The sequence below is a fragment of the Solanum stenotomum genome, chromosome 11, assembly GCF_019186545.1.
Source record: "Solanum stenotomum isolate F172 chromosome 11, ASM1918654v1, whole genome shotgun sequence".
NCBI classification, from domain to species: Eukaryota; Viridiplantae; Streptophyta; class Magnoliopsida; order Solanales; family Solanaceae; genus Solanum; species Solanum stenotomum.
Genome location: NC_064292.1, coordinates 56,587,060 through 56,604,802, shown reverse-complemented (window position 1 = coordinate 56,604,802; position 17,743 = coordinate 56,587,060). Strand labels below are relative to the sequence as shown.

Below are 17,743 nucleotides of genomic sequence, written 5' to 3'. Positions count from 1 at the left end.
CGAACGTTGAACTTGCCCCTAAATCATGGCTATTCTTGGTCAAGCTGAGATGATAGAATATGTAACTGGCGGATGGAAGCTTTTATAGTGGCACTCACCTAGCTCTCTTTTTGACATTCAGAGGGTAAAGCTTTCGAGATCCTGAAGAGTAGCAATAAAACACCATCAGGACATTTCGGCTGATGATGAAACTTGCAGTTCCTTTTTGAACTACATAACCTGTTATCGCTTGAATGTCCTTGCTTAGTTTGAATACACAACACCTGAGTTTATGTGGTCACTGACATCTACATAAGTAGATCATGATCTGTCATTGGATGGTGTGATATTTTGACACCTCAAAATGGTTTACGATTCTGATATAAAGGCATTTTTTCGTGAAGTTGACAGTTTTGGTTGATATCAAGTAGTCTGGTCATTGTACTATCCATATAAGACTAGACAAGATCTAAAAAGTAAAAGAAAAGATGGGGTTAAACTACTTCTTACTTAGCAATGAAATTGAATGCTCTTATCATTCATAAGTAAATACTGCACTTTTAGAGCTTGACAGGCAATCAAGATTTGTACATTCTCAACCAACGATAACGGAAAACAAAAACAAATGTGATGATATAAGAAGCAATGCAGTTTTTTTCCAATTCTCACATTCGACAAGCTGAGAAATCTCTGTTCCATACACAATGCATATAGATTCTTTCTGTAAACACCTAGATTTAACAAAAGACATATATGTTGCTTTTCTCCATTGAAACATCTCTGGTTTCATTCAAGCCAAGTACTCCACATGATGGATAGACGAACACTTCTTTCTCCAAGATATTAATTTCTTGTCCCCCAGACCTGCCAGCTAAAGATGACATTGTACTCCAAAAACTGGTAATAAACTAAGAAGAATATGAGAGTTGTAACATAACAAGAAAAGAAGAAAAAGAGTGTCTCAATCATACATAAGAAACTAATAAGTAAGTGATCTTGGAGAAATCAAGCTTTCTGTAACAGCATGTCCATCACATATGGAATCACATGCTCCAAATGGTCCACAACGTGTTGGAGAAATCAAGCGTTCTCTAAAAGCATGCCCATCAAATATGGTATCACATCGAGGCCATGGTCCACAGCAGGTCCTAAACATAACCCCTTCATTGCACCAGAATAGCATTTCACCATCTGCAAACCTATATTTCGGTATAGAAATAGCACCCGTAGGATCTTCTACAGATAAGAATGGAATCCAAGATTCCTTGATACCATACTCTTTCAATACCCATAACTTAATAGTACGCTTACCCGGATAAATAGAATTAGAATGAACACAAAGCATTCCTTCCAACACTGTAGCGCCAATAAGCGCCGTCAAGGCTGACATTTTCTCCGGAAAGGGTATCTCTCCGTACACTTCATTTGAAATGCTAAACGACACCACCACAGCATGATTTTGTGAGTAAGCGATCCAATGAAATGCCGCATGTACAAATGCCAAAAACTGCCTGCAAACGAACCGGTTGTCAATGCCACGAGGATGCTCATCAATTCTTCTCCAGGAGCCACCTTTCAGCGTGAGAATTTCACCAGGAAAAGAGCAACCCTGATAATGCTGAAAGATCTTATACCCACCACTGGTTGAGTCATAACCCAAACCAAAACAAGTAAGGCTCCCCCGTGGAAATTCCGGAGAAGGAAGTACTATTGATTCTCTTGTGGAGGGGTTCCAAAGCAAAAGTGTGGAGTGTTTATCTTTAAAATTATCACGAACCTCCATAACAGCCAGGCCATCATAACAACAATGGATTCTGCAGTGCCATGGTGTAGGGTTTGAAGGGAAATTGAGTTTTTGTACATCCTCAAGCAGCTGAACTGGCAACAAAGGACAACAATACATGGAAAATATACGATTCTTACTGCACATTTGGATATTAAGAAGTTTCTGGGAATCTTGGTCATTCTTGGCACGATTGAGATGCTTCTTCTTAAAGTAAGGCTCGGAGATCAACGTTTCCCAATATTTCGATACACATTTGAATCGAAGTAGAGACTGCACAGGTAATCGGCTAAGGATGTCCATAAGTATTATCTCTGGGAAGTGAATTGACAGGGCCTAGATAGGACAAGAAAAAGCGATCAGACAATTTTTTTTTTATAGTATTCATATATTAGACATTTCAACCAAGAGTTCAGAAAAGATAAACCTGAATTTGTTTTATTTCTTCTATCTACTATTTAGTAACAAATATAGAATTGAATATTTCAAGTGGAGAATACTGATTTTACTCGGTTCTTGGCAGTGGCACCAAGTAAACATGCCAAGCATCTAAGTCCCAACCAACAACAATTTAAAATACTCAATTGTAAGTAACACAACTCATAAATCAGAACTTACATCAACATCCATCTGGTCTGTGTTATCATTTGATGGCTCCACAATGCTCTTCCCTAATTTAATTAAAAAATTAAGTCTGATTATAAAGAAACACACACACACACAGAGAAAAGACTTAGGATGTAGCTGGTGAAACAGTCAAGGTGCATAAACATACACAGACACAACAACAACTGCACAAAACAAACAGATACCTTTGAAGATCTGATTAAACTTTTGGATTGCATCAATTCCACTGCTAATACGAATTTGATTGAAAAGATCAACCCCTAACTTTGGAGTTGCAATGGACTTCTTCTGTTTTTGTATCTCTGGAGCAGAACTACTATCTGCTAATTTTCGATCATTCTTAATTTTTCGTGTCATCTTTCTTTGGAGCGATTACTGCTTTCTCAATTACTAAGTATTGGTTGAAGAGACTCGATTTTTTTTATATGCAAAAGAAAGGGCTTATTGAAAGAGAGTAGGGATTTCTTGCTAATCAGGTACTATCATCGAGCTGCAATTGCTTGAAAAAAAATCAATTGAAACATCAGGTGGGATAAAATGATAGAGTATACCTGCGCCGCTTGATGATCGGATGCACAATCTTGTTTTCTAGGGTTTCTTTTTCTATTGAAAAAAAGCTTTAGTTTTGTTCATTCATTATCACAATTTATGCAACACAATTATTAACTAAAGGGTCTAATTAACACAAATATTAGATAGTTAGGCGTCGTTTTGCGTGAAGTATAAGGTATAATAATCTTAGGGATAAAATGTAGGACTATTTTATTCGGAGTTTGGTTGGAGGTATTAGGCAATCCTGGGATTATTTATTCCACCATCCTGGGAGGTAATAATCCATATATATGGTGGAATAATTAATCCTATGATAACTTGTTCCCAACCAAACGACCCTTTAGAGTATTATAAATTAGAAAACTTCTTTTTATTGTAAAAAAGAAGAGCATTACAATGCGAATAATAAATTATCATGACACAAAGGAGAAATTCTGCAGGGACAACTGTTTGATAAATTACCTTTTTTATTATTTCTTGCAATTTAGATTCTTTGTCATATCATAGTAAGATTCCTTTTGAGCAAATTTGTTGTAAGTTATTCAAATGTTCAATGACAATCTTATATTTTAACAGTAAAATTGGGAAACTTATGAACAAACATGAGACAAAATCTAATGTTATTTGGAAGGTAACTTTTAAGGGCTATATTTGCACAACTTCTAAAAATGACACCATAAATAGTGGTGTAAAGAAGGACATTAGTGTAAATTGACAAGAGGTGCACCGTTAATTCACATAGAAGAAGCTCCAAATACGAGACAAAAGGAAAATTCCCAACAAAGAAAGAAATTAGTATCTCCTAATCAACTTAGCAAAGGTATTTGTTTCTTTCTGCGAGGTTTTTTTACCTTGGGTTTGCAAGTGTTGTTGTCTTTTTGGGGATGACCACAATTTTCAATTGCAGCAAAAAGAATTGTGAATCCGTCAAAGAATTCAAAGAAGATGGATGTTTTTTTTATGACTGTGGTGTCCGGGCCAGCTTTTGTGCACCTCGACTAATTCCACAAATACCCTCCACCTCCCACCAGTAATAGGTACCAGGTAAAAATAGATGATGGAAGTTGTTGATCAGGTTACTTCATTTGTTGGTGGAACGTAGAATCTAGGATTATTTGCTATGTACAAAAGGTATTTTTCCTGTGTTTTCGTTTTACTCAAATTATTGTTAAAAAAATTAAACCCTAGTGGAAAAATGTAGTTGAACAATCAGTCTTAAAATATGTAGCGGAACAATGAGTAATGCATACAATCTCTGTAGTTTTTTCCACACTGGTCTGGTCACTAGAATTCGCTGGAACTTTAGAGCACATGTGCTCTAGGGAGACAGAAATCCAAACACAAAGCCGACAAATCATTACCAAGCATCAATAGCTTCCATCATAGAACCACTAGAAAACAATGTAAGAAAACTAATTGATGCCTTTTTTACAGCCATGCCAGTTTATGCAATCACTGAATTATTTTTTCAAACTAGACACCACAACCATAGCCAAGGCACCAAACAAATTGGAAATTCATAACGTACTTCACCCATTTATAGCTTACATGGGGCCACTGCCAATTGACAAGTAATTTCATCTGCTTGAAATTTTCTAATTTATGATTTCTCAGTAAATAGTAACAATATCAACATACCCGGTGTAATCCCACATGTGGGTCTAGGGAGGAGAGTGGTGTGCACGCTGCCTTGCTCCTACCTTGTGAAGGGTGATAGGTTGTTTCCGATAGATCCTCAGCTCAAGTAAAGCATAACAAAATCAAATATGTAAAGCAAATACATCAACAGAGAAGTCATGCCGAAAACAATGAAGAAGAGAATAATAGCAACAACAAATAATATGAAAGTCGAAGCAAAGAAAACATAGGTAATACTAAAGTCAAAGAATACGGTAGTAGGAAAGTAATAATAACAACACGGATAAGTAACTAGACAATGCTCGACTACCTACTAACCTTCTACCCTAATCTCCATCCTCCGTATCTTCCTAGCTAGTGTCATATCCTCGGTAAGCCGCAAGCGTGCTAGTAGTTTGATGAAATCGTGAAATTTTCTAGATTTATCTTTTCTAAACTCTTAGATGAAATTGTTTCATATTTGAATACCTTAAAAAAATGTATGATCACATTTTCTTTTCTATCTAGCCCATGCAACTCACTTCCAAGATGAAATACTTATGGACATCCTCAATAGGTTACCTGAACGGTCTCTTTGATAATCATCATACAACAACAACATACCCCGTGTAATCCCACAAAGTGAGGAATGAAAGGATAAAGTGTACGCAAACCTTACCCATACCTCAGACTATGGTGTTAAGGAATATTGGAATGTATTTTCTTTATTATACATGATCCCGGGCTTTTTCACGCCATACAAACTATAGGTTTGAGGATGGTGAACTCCTATTTCAATTCATACATTTTGATTGTACAGGGCATTATTTTACAGACATCCAAAGGACCCTGAACTCACCTGATCAATAATTCCACTGATTCTTTTTTGATAACCGCGGCATCCTGTGTACCAGCTTGGGTGTACACTAATTCCACGGGATACCTGTCACATCCCACGGGAATTTAAGTTCAACAAAAACTCAACAGTAAGTAAGCAACACGACCTAGAAATCAAAACTCACCCAAATTATTATTTGTCGCCTCCCACAAATTGTGGTTCACATCTTCTCTATTGCTAACAATTTTTTATTGAAAAGATTGCTTCTTTTGTTGAGCTTTGAATACTCGCTGCTTCAATTGAACAAAATTTCTGCCTTCCCAGATTCAATTTGAATTCTAGGGCTTTTTATATTGCATAGGGATTGAGAGATAGGCGGTTCGGGTTACGGGTTACCCAAGCACCAATCTCCCTTGGGTCCGATTCTTTTCTTTCTTTTGATACATAATAATTTTGGTTGACGAGACTCGAGGTAGAGATAATGCTAAGTTAGAGGTTTTGAGATAAATTTTAGAATAAAAAAGGTTTAGATTGAGCATGATCAAGATAAAATGTTTGAAGTGCCAATGAAGTGACGTAATGTGTGAGACTTCTATGAAAGTGAGGTTTGATACACAAGTCATTAGAAGAAAAAAAACTTTCAAATATCTTCAATTTTGTTAAGGGAATAGGAAAATTAACAACGATGTGACTCCTCGTATTAATACAGGGTGGATGAAATGGAGGTTCGCATTTGGAGTCTTATAGTCCTGATACCATGCAAATTTAGCTAAATAAAGATATGATCCTACATATAAAAAAAAAAAAAAGATGTGGAGGACACTGAATAGGATAAAACGTTTGTCTGTTCAAATTAGTAATCATAATACTACTCCTGTAGTTTTTTGTCCTTCGATTTCTGTTACTATCTGTTGTTTTTTGTACTTCAATTTCTATTACTATCTGTTGTTTCTTGTACTTCAATTAGTATATTATTTTGTTTTAGTTTTTATTTTCAATATTATTTATTGTTTCTTGTACTTCAATTACTACTTGTTTTCATACTATTTTTTCTTGAATAAAAAATCTATCAAAAACATACTATGAAATAGTAATAAAATTTGTGTATATTCTATACTTCTCAAACTTTACTTTGTGGGATTATACCATGTATGTTATTATTGTAGTGTAGAATTAAAAAGGGGAAGATATGGGTAAATCACTCACATATAGGATAGGATAGATGGACCGACCCGGCCCAATCAATCAATCCCCCCTAAATCAAGAAGAAAAAAAAACCTAGCAAGCATATCCAAAATCACCAGTCTTTTCAATGAAAGCTCGAAACTTTATCATATCAATTATGAAAATGACAACAAAGAAGAAGAAGAAGTTGAAATTATTATCAAATAGAAACTTTTCAAAGTTCAACAAAAGAAGAAGATGAAGAAATCGATTTCAATTACAGAAAATCAAATGAATATTGTTGATCAGGTGAGTTACCTACAATTGTTTTACTTACAATACATTTCTATGTGTATGTTTTGAACATAACATTTTATTATCTATTTATCTAGCCCGTGACAACTCACTTGCTAGACGAAATACTTATGGATATCCTCACCAGATTACCTGTGCGCTCTCTTTTGCAATTCAAATGTATTTCAAAACCTTAAAAAACATTGATTTTCAACCCTTACTTTAAAATGAAGCATCTCAATCGCACCAAAAATGACCTCAATTCTAAAAAACTCCTTGTTTGGCAATGTTGCCCTAAAGATTGTAAATATCACATGTATTGTTTGAATTTATCGTCGGATCAACCAGTTGAGAATGTGCGAAAACTTGATTTCCCTTTAATCTTTAGACCATATATGTGTTCACTCACTTGCTCATGCAATGGCTTGGTTGTTATGATGGTAAATGAAAATATTGAGGGCGAAGACGACATATATTTGATATGGAACCCCTCCACAAGAGAATCAATTGTACTTCCTGATGCACAACTTTCACCAGATCAAAGTGGTCATATGGGATTGTGTTATGACTCAACTTCTGGTGACTATAAGATCCTATATATTCTCCATGACATAGATAGTACTGGGAAAATTCTCGCGTTGAAAAGTGGTTCCTGGAGAAATATTGATAAACATCCTCGTGGCATTATGACATGGGTATGCATTATTTGCCATTTGTAAACGAGGCATTTCATTGGATCGGTATATTTGGGAAATATTCTAAGGATTCAAGAAACTATTCGGTGGTTTCATTTAATATTTCTAATGAAGTGTACAGAGATATACCATTGCTAGAGCAATTATTATTCTTGAAGGGCTACATCTATATTGGTGTTTCAGTATTGGATGATATGCTCTGTGCTTATTCTACTTCTAATCTTTTGACGAAGGGAACATTTAAGCTAAGCTATGGGTATTGAAAGACTACGGTGTCAAGGAATACTGGCCTTTATCGTTAAACATCGAAGATCCTTGCATTAGTTAGATGGCCATACCAAAATATAGATTTACGGATGGTGAACTGTTGTACTGGTTCTTAAGTTATCAACATAAAGTGCATGCATTTAAGACATGCAATGGACCATTTGGATTATGGCCTCGGTGTGATACTTATTTAGTGTTTGTTTATGTATGATCGAGACATTTTTTATTTACCATATTACAACCTCAGAATACTCTTGTTGGTTCTATTTTTATTATATCATATGCAAGTGAATTACCCAACAATGATTGTCAATGCAACTTACGGACTCTTTGTCATGAAAGAGCAATTTATTTAGCTGTTGAAAAGAAGAGATAAAATATTTTATCGTGTATTTGGATGCTTAATTGAATAAAAATAAAAATTTCCTGCATATTTGAGGGAATGTCAATTTATGCAACACAATTATTAATCTAAAGAGTCTAATGAATTAACGTGATATTAGATAGTTAGAGTATTATAATGCCAATAATTTTAGGATACAAATATTAAAGTATCATGACAAAAGGCCTCGATGGAAAAGCGAAGAAGTCATGTTAGAAGAAATTGGACGCAAACAAGAATTATAGGTGACAAAACCCCCCATATATTGCGCTTCCTTTCTTCCCAAATGTAAAACTATGTGCATATTTTTTGTACACATTAGATTATGCACATATAGTTGTCTATCTCAATTCAATACACTTTTTAAAACTCTTTCTTCAAGGTCCAAAAGGCTCCAACAAAATGAAGTTTTTTTAAAAAAAATAACACCCTATATCATCAACATTCATCTACATGCCACTCTCATCCAATGACTTGAAGACAAATTAATTAACATTCTAAAGAATGTTGGTTTGGTTTTTGTATTTTTTCAATAGGAGAATGTTGGGGTAGATATCATTTATTGTTTTTATAAAATTGTATCATAGTTCAATCAAAGAATCATGACCCTTTAAGATTATTCCCACTTCTATATGATTGTCCTTTTTTGGTTTCTTTCTCTCTTTCTCCTATACAAACACTACCTTCCAACTTAACAACAACATAAAATAAGTTTCATAAAGAGAAAAACAATACTTCTACATTTCTTTTTCATTTGGAGTGGAGTGTTTGACTAGACACGAAATTTAAATAAAAGAAAGATTTTTTATATGTATAACTTGCATTGTTAAGGGTCGGGAGTCATGGAACAACGATAAAATCTTTTTCCCTCATCCCTTTTGGTTTGGGGACGACAAGTACTTCGTCTCGAGTAGGACACCGGTGATCTCTACATTCACCTATGTAATTTCGAAATCTGAGAACTTACTTTCAGTTTAAGTCATTCATTTTGTTCCTATCTAAAGTGATGTTAGACTGTTTCACAGAGGTATGTTTCGCTCGACCACATGATGAATATGTTTTAAGCTAACTGCATATCGAGCGCTTAAGTAGAGTTTGTGATCAATTGTTTCTAGCTTGTTCGGAAGAGCTTTAGTTTGGATTCAATACATATGATATTCCATTTCGTCCCTTGTTATCTTTGCTTGCTTGTACAAAGAGCATGCTCGAGGGGAATACTACGCTCATCACGCACTTGCCTTACCACCAGAGCCCAGCTATCGCTCCACCCAGCTCTTATGCCTACCACAAACTTGAATCATGACATGGCCCTGTTTGTCACAAATTCAAACTACGGAATCAATTATTTATGCTCATGTTTAATTTATGCATATCATATATGTATAAATGCAAGATATTTTGTGTACCGGCCTGCTTTTTAAAACATGAATGATATATTAAGTTAAAGTTGGGTTGTTAGGGTTGGGTGGGGGAGGGGTGGGGATAAAGGTTTGATCATGAGCACCCAAATTAAAGGGCACTAAAAAAGGGCACCATCTTCTCTTAAAGCTGAAAGAGGGGCCTTTTAAGGGGACAATGTAGACAGAACATCAACACAACCTATTAATATTCCTCCAAACACACAATTCCATGTGCTACTTTTTATCTGTTTTTGGATTTTTCTTCTTACTCTTTTCCTCTTTAGCTCCCACTTTGGCCTCTCATAAAAAATAAAAATAAAAACTATTACTCCTTAGATTGATTTCACATCTTTTTCCTTTTGGACTTTATGCTTTCTTTGATGATTCTTCTTTTTAATTTCTTCATTCAAATCATATACTAGACTCTAAAATAACTAGTAAAATGACCAAAATATCCCTACTTACTTTCCAAATAAAATGCATACCTTGAAATGTACTCATCCCCACGTACACAATATTTCCCATCTTACCTTATTAGTTTCTATAGCACAAAACAACTCTTATAACAAAAAATGGTCATTTGTTCCTCTATTGCTTTGTTGCAAGAAAGGTTTAAACAATTGGAAAGAGTGAAAGAAATGAGGCAAGAGAAAGAGCTTTTGAAAATGTTATCACATAGTTATGATCAATATCATCATCCTTCTATTACTATGCCAATGCATAATAATATTGATCGTGATCATCATCATCATTACCAGCCACTCAATAATAACAAGTTATTTTCTCCACAAAAACCCGAGTCATCTTCGCAACTTTCTCTCTCCCTTTGGCCAGAAATTCATCCGCAATCTTTGGATAAGTCGCGGGTTAGTAACACTACTAACTTGACGAAGATCAAATTTGATGGTTTACATTCAGATGTTGATACTTCTCTTCATCTTTGAACCAAAGTAAAAAGTGGGGTGAGAGAGAGTTTTGTATATGGCAACTGATGAAGTGTGCGATCATTTTATTTGAAAGCTTGATTAAGTTGTTAGAGAAGATGCGTTTTTATTTATTTTCTAATATTATATCTTCAACACGCTCATCTAGCCACCCCCACGAGTCCTTCAAAATTTAAAGAAAGGGGGAATTGTATGCTTTTAATATCTTGGGAGTAGTTGTCAAGTGCTATTTCTCTTAGGAGTATGTATGTATAATATGAATGGGTTCTTAAATCATGCATGTTTATATGGGATCAAGATTTTTTATCATAGCAAATTAACCTAATTATAATGATGTTAGCTAATTAAGAGTGATTATCAAATGCTTAAAATGAACATTTTTTTCTCTTTTTACGGTTTTCCAATGATTACAACAACATATCAGATGTAATCCCACGATTGGGGTATAGGGAAAGGTGAAACATACACAAACTTTACTCCAACCTTATTGGTGGAGTGAAGAGGTTGTTTCTGATAGAGACTTGACTCGACTCGACTCGAGAATATTATATTCAAAGATATGTCTGGAAAGGAAAAAAAAAAAAAACTCTACGCTTAACTGATGCAAGATCGATTAAGTTGCAATTACAATTAGGAAAATTAAGTATAATCAACCAGAATTTTTTGTTTTTTTTTTAAGTATAATCAACCATAAGATCCTTGTTGGGCCCGACCCGAAGTAGCTTCGTGGTAATGTGTACTGGGCCAGAATGGGTTAGACCAAGATTTTTGAGCAACTTTCACATATAGCAAACAAAAAAATCATATTTGTATGTTATAACAAAGTTCGCATAATTGCACTCCATAGCAAACATATATATGTATAATTCGCTATACATATACAATTGAAAGCTATGTCTATTTCGCTATACATATATACAAAAAGAAGCAATTGTATAATTCATTGGCTCCTCTTCAGATTTGTATAATTTCACTGGCAGGCCATTTGTATAAATTGTTGTTAGCCTCTCGTTTGTATAAATCATTGACAAAAATATTTGTATATCAAAAATCGCTCTCTCTTTCACTTTATACAAACATAAATTGTACATTATACAAACATAAAACTGGGCAGGGGAATATTTTTATTATATAATAATAAGTGTATAGGACGAATATATATGTATTTGCATGTGTATATACAATTTTCTCGCGCTTTATACAAACAGAAACGCAATTTATACAATTTTGTTGTATAAAACGAGAAAGAGAGAAAGACAAAAGAGAACTGGGCAGAGAAATATTTTTATTGTATAATTATAAGTGTATAGGTCGAATATATATGTATTTGCATGTGTATATACAATTTTCTCTCGCTTTATACAAATAGAAACGCAATTTATACAATTCTGTTGTATAAAGTGAGAGAGGGAGCGAGCGAGAGAGAGAGAGTGGCGAGCGAGAGTTTGAGGGAGAGAGACGGCTGGCAAACAGTTTGCTATAGGACACAATTAAATCAAAGTGTGGTTATACCATTTAATTTGAATTAATGGTTTGTCATTATGTACAATTTTCCCAAGATTTTATGCTTGTTTGGCCCATCTAAATTTGAAGGTTTTACCAAGAAAACCTTTCTTTTTTAATAATCTTATTTGGCATCTGTTTCTGTAAAATCTTAAAACAAGTTTTTTTTTTTTATCAATAATAAATATCGAATACCAGAATACCAGATGATTAGAGAAATCCATGATAGGAGCACTTCAATTTAATGGACTCTATACGTATGATATGAATCACGATTATTTGAGTTACAAGAGAAAAAAAAAAGAGAGAGAGATATTATTTGTTAAGTGTGCATTCTTCTCTAATGATTCCAACACAACACAAATTTTGATTAATCGTGCCAGTTAATATCAAATATGATTTAGCTATAGCTCATAATAACGGGATTTACAAATAATATTATATCTAAACACAGTTTTAAATATTTCATAAGGAAGTATAATTTGAGAATATTACAATTTAAAAATTATCCCCACTCAGAAGTTCATAGTCTTCTACACATTTAAATAGTAAAATAGACTTTTTATAAGGTGTCACACTATATAGATAAAAAAATATGAATATAATAAATTAAACAAGATCTCATTATACCATATTTTATTTCAAATGAATACAATTAATTTGAATTATTTTTTCTAATTTATTAAGTAATATTAAATGATAAGTTCAATCCTTAGATGTTGAAAAGTAGACACATCACATCAAGTTGTATTTTTTTAATATTCATTATTCTCGTAGGGTCTTGAAGAGTAAAAAGGAAAAAAAAATGACTCAAAATTGCAAAAGAAAAAATAAAAGGGGAGAATTTCTGCACGTCCACAAAAATAAATAAAGGTGAAAGAGATGGCACTTAAGATGATAATAATTTTCTTATTGCCAAAATAGAACCCACAATGAGAAGTGTTAAAAACACTCGTAAATTAAGTGTGAATGATTAATTTTATCCTCGAACTGACTGTTTTAAATACACTCTTAATCTTGCCACATGGGTGAAAGACACTCCTAAATTCTCGTCAAGTTTAGAAATGTTTTCAACACTTCTCTCGACTTTTTATTAAGAGTCTCTCATTCCTACATGAGTTTGAGATCACTTATTATGTCATGTGGCAGATTGGGGTGTATTTTAGTTTAGTTAGTCAAATAAATGAGTATTTTTTAAGGCTGTCAATAGTTCAGAAATGAAACTGACAATTCACGCCAAGTTCAAAATATTTTTAATATTTCTCACTAGTTTAATTTGTGTGTTTCAGACAAATGTTATACATTTTCTTTTTTAGCATAATTAAGTCTAGAACAATCTTGGCGAAAGAAAGAAGAGAAGAATATAAATATAAAAAAATAAAAGTTTAGAACCATGCAAATTTACATGATACTTTTACGTAAGCAGATTTGTTGAATTTTGACAAAAGATCTCAAAAAGATAATTTAAATTTATTTCATTTTAAAGAGAAAGAAAAAGGAGAAGTTTGTTTGTCAAGTTGTTCCCTAAGTCTATTTTTCCAACTACACACATCTAAATTGTTTGATTTCATTTTATTCAAATTGGAGACAAGAAGAATTAATATAGTAAAAGGTAGAACAAAATCAATTTCTTTTTTATCTTATACTAGTTAAATTCCTAGTTACTTTTTTATTGCACATGGTTTAGTACATTTGTTTCATTCGGTATGTTGCTGACTGAATGCGTAATCGATAAACATGAGAATTACGTGAATAATGAGATTTAACCTAAAGTCAAGGCTTTTTTGCTCAAAAAATATTCATACAAATTAAAATACTTTTAAAATAATGATATTTATAATCTTTAAAAAAAGATAAGCTATCAAATATAATAAATTAAAAAAGACTTATAATATAAAATTTTAATATATTGATGATGAATATAACTTAATTAAATTCATTTTTAAGATCTATATAATGAAATCTACGTGAGTTATTCAAATCTTCTTTATGTGTTAATAAAACTAAAAGAAAAGAAAAAAAGCAAGATTCTCCTTTTGTTTTATTCTTTCTAGAACTTACCTTCTTTATATAATGATGATCATTATATCAACTTTAATTAGTAATTAGTCACAACTTTGTGCACCGTCTAAACATTTACGATAAGATAAGAATTCTTTATCTTCAACTCCATTGCCTCTTTTTATCCACAAATATATGGATGAAATCTTTTTAGCCTACTAGTTTGTTTTGTGTCAAGTATATTTATCATGTATTAATAAGAGATTTCGAGTTTTAACTATAAAATTATTTTTAATAGAAAATATATTGCTCCTCCAAAATGGACTTTTTGGTATGAATTTGAATTACTCTAATTATAAGGTAGGTATCAAACAATGAGTGAAGATCAAAAAAGATAATATATATACTAATACTATGGGTTTGATAAGTATAGACTTAGGCTAAAACATTCTTTATTCAAACAAAGTGAATGAAATTCTTTCACTCTTAATATCGGATATGAATTTTGTGAATGAAAAAAACTTATCGATATAAAACAAAAATTATTCTTTTTATAACGCTATATGATACAAATATGAATTAATCAAGCGATCTTTCAAATATCCAATAATTATATGAGAAAAAAAAGGCTAAAGAATAGGCTATATATAAAATTTATTTTCAACAATTACAACTTTACAAGCATGGAAATAATAAGGCAAAAATTATCTTGAAATCAAACTTTAATTTACTCCAATTTGGAAAATCACTCTTCTAGAAATATATAATTTATCACTTGCATTTATTTATGATCGTCCTTTTTAGAAACATTTTTCTCCAAACTACTAAACTAGTTTTAAACTTGTACGGAATATTAGTACATTTTTATTATATACATTTCAAATCCAGAGATATTTATTAATATATATAGTCAAATATATTGACTTTATCATACAGGAATAGGACGTGTCATCATAATCACAAATTAACTGTACAAAAAATTGCTTCATCTCATCGTTAAATAAATAGTAAAAATTCACCGTATCTTAATCTCAGGATAACAATATGATTTGTACCATATCTAAATGTATATTATTATATGAACATCAAATTAAAATCAGGTCTAATTATTTACTGCTGATATATTTTATAAATGTGTTTGAGATTTTAATTTGCAATAATTGAATCATTAAATATCGCATTAGTCTAATGTTTCTCCAAAACAAACAAAATTGAATAATAAATTTTGTGGAATTAATTAAAACTTAAAAAACATATGGGAAATAGACACCTTCCAGGAATAAACAAATGTCAAACCAAACGCGGTGTTCTTGCCCCACAACTTATTGCCCTTCATTGCATCTCTTATTTACTCAAATTGCCATCTCCACACCTAGAATATCTCGATTTGTCGAGTTTTATATCTCAACTATTATCACATATTTATCACAGCACATTAACTATCAGTCATTCACTTTTCTTACTTGAATGATGGTAATTTATCAATAATGTTATACAACAAAGTTAGAGTATTCCTGATATATAGTTTGTGATAGTTCAAGTTCAAGTTCAAGTAAAAAACTCATATACCTAATAGTTTAGTTATATCAGCTATGAAATTCAAATAAAAAAAATACTGTAAATGTGTTTTTGATCTTTCATTTTTATAATTTTTGTCTCGTTAATTAGAGTGATTTTAGACTTTAAAATTATATATTATAATGTGCGACTCATTCTAAAATGGTGAAAATTATTCATTACGGATTTTTATCATGTCAAAGCAAAAAAACTTGTAGAAGATTTTCATACTAGTTGGATTATCTTCATCTCTAGTGCTTGTTGAAGATTTTAAAAATATTTTATCTTTTAATGATAACATATTTTCTTGTTTAAAATATCTCTTTTCACCTCAATCTATTTTATTTAAATGAATAATATTTTTACTTATTCTTCATGTGAATTTTACTTTCAAGTACTAATAGGGATAGAACTTAGAAGTAATGTGAAAATAGCATCTCAAGGTCAAAATTATGACCAAAAACACATTGTTTATAGTCAATTTAAGTTGGAATAAATTTAAAACAATTTGATCTTTAACAACTTATAATTTGAACCACTTGACTTTGAATCAATCAGTGTATAGCGTGATTTATGACATAATCCTTTGCTAAGCCATGTAATCACATCTATATTCTAAATTCACTAGTAATTCATATAATGAAGAAGAAATTATTCACAGTTAATATTTAAAAGTAACTTAAACAATTAAAATTAGAGTAAAAACATAAATTACCTAATTAACCATGATTAAGCAACAAGTATAATATTTATGAATGACGTGTTTCCTACATTAGTTGGTTCTAATATAAACATTAAATGAAAATAAATTTTCACAGTATAATAAATGAATGTATCTTCAACGTCATGAAATATAATTTTTCGCATAAACTACACTTATTTTAACAAAAAAAATAATCATTTTCAGAAATATTATTCTATTAGGGGCCGTTTGGTTACTGGTTAGAGTTATGCATGTATTAGTTATGCAGGGTTTAGTTATGCGGGTATTAGTTATGCAGGATTTAGTTATGCAGGTATTAGTTATGCAGGGTTTAATTATGCAAGTATTAGTTATGTATGTATTAGTTATGTAGGATTTAGTTATGCAGAGTTTAATTATGCAAGTATTAGTTATGTAGAGATCACAATGCATATATTATTAACTAATAAATATTGAATTTGTTGTAAATTAATATATATTACTTACAAATAAATAAGTAAGCAAATAGTATAAATTCTTCCTCTTTTTGAATAAAAAGTAAAGAAAAAAAATTCTCCCTCTATACTTAATTGGGAATGCTATTTTTTCATTTTGTTATTTTTTTATGTTTATAACTTATAAAAATAAAATACGATTAATATATTTCAAGTACATTATAGTATCCTATTTTATATAATGTAAATATTCTATCAATATGTTTTATATATTGTTTATACAGTTTTAATAGACCAAATAAATGAATTATGTATAAATTCACATCCTAAACAAAATAATAACACATGTTAATTAAAGAAGTGGAATATATTTAATAATATATAACGCTATATACAAATTTGTAATATTAATAAAATATTACATTTGGATTTCAAATGAAAACAGAAAAAGAAAAAAAAAGTTGTTCGTGTATTAAAAAAAGTTAGGAAAATAGCATAGTTGGATAACATTTTCAATGAAAATAATTAAAATAAATCAATAAGGGTAAATGTGTAATTTACTATTTTAATACATATATAACTAATACATGCATAACTTATTCCACCTTCTACCCTACCCTGCATAACTTATACATAGATTCCATCATAAGTTATGTTGGTATTAATTATGTAGGACTACAAAAAACACAACTAAACACCGTATAAAATTAATACATGAATAACTTTTATATAATATTTAAAATTCTACCAACCAAACATGGTATAAGTTATGTTGACTTTTCCACCTAAAACAAAATTTCTACCAAACATAATAAAAATAATGTAACTTTTTATACATGAATAAAATGCAACTTATACATTAGTGTTAAAACATGTTAAGTCAACAAATACTCACTTTGAGTTCGCGTAATTCACCGCGGAGAGAATATGAATATTCTTCCTTAACCCAAAAAAAACAGGAAAAATGTGTAATTAAATATATAGTAGGTAGAACATCGTCAAA

The 17,743-nt window shown here is 31.4% G+C and overlaps 2 protein-coding genes across 2 annotated transcripts in view; one reads left to right on the top strand and one right to left on the bottom strand.

Moving 5' to 3' along the window:
- Positions 1 to 3,180, top strand: part of LOC125844654 (40S ribosomal protein S28-like) — a 122,604-nt gene extending 119,424 nt beyond the window's left edge. The window contains exon 2 of the mRNA XM_049523971.1: positions 3,162 to 3,180. The gene's annotated coding sequence lies outside the window, so the exon portion shown is untranslated. The remainder of the gene's footprint in view (positions 1 to 3,161) is intronic.
- On the bottom strand, positions 863 to 2,796 carry LOC125844641 (F-box protein CPR1-like). The gene is made up of 3 exons (XM_049523953.1): positions 2,575 to 2,796; positions 2,381 to 2,433; positions 863 to 2,098 (listed from the first exon to the last, which is right to left on the bottom strand). Exons 1-3 carry the CDS (start codon positions 2,744 to 2,746, stop codon positions 959 to 961), a joined length of 1,365 nt encoding a protein of 454 aa, XP_049379910.1. The 5' UTR covers positions 2,747 to 2,796; the 3' UTR covers positions 863 to 958.
- Positions 3,181 to 17,743: the final 14,563 nt, after the last annotated feature.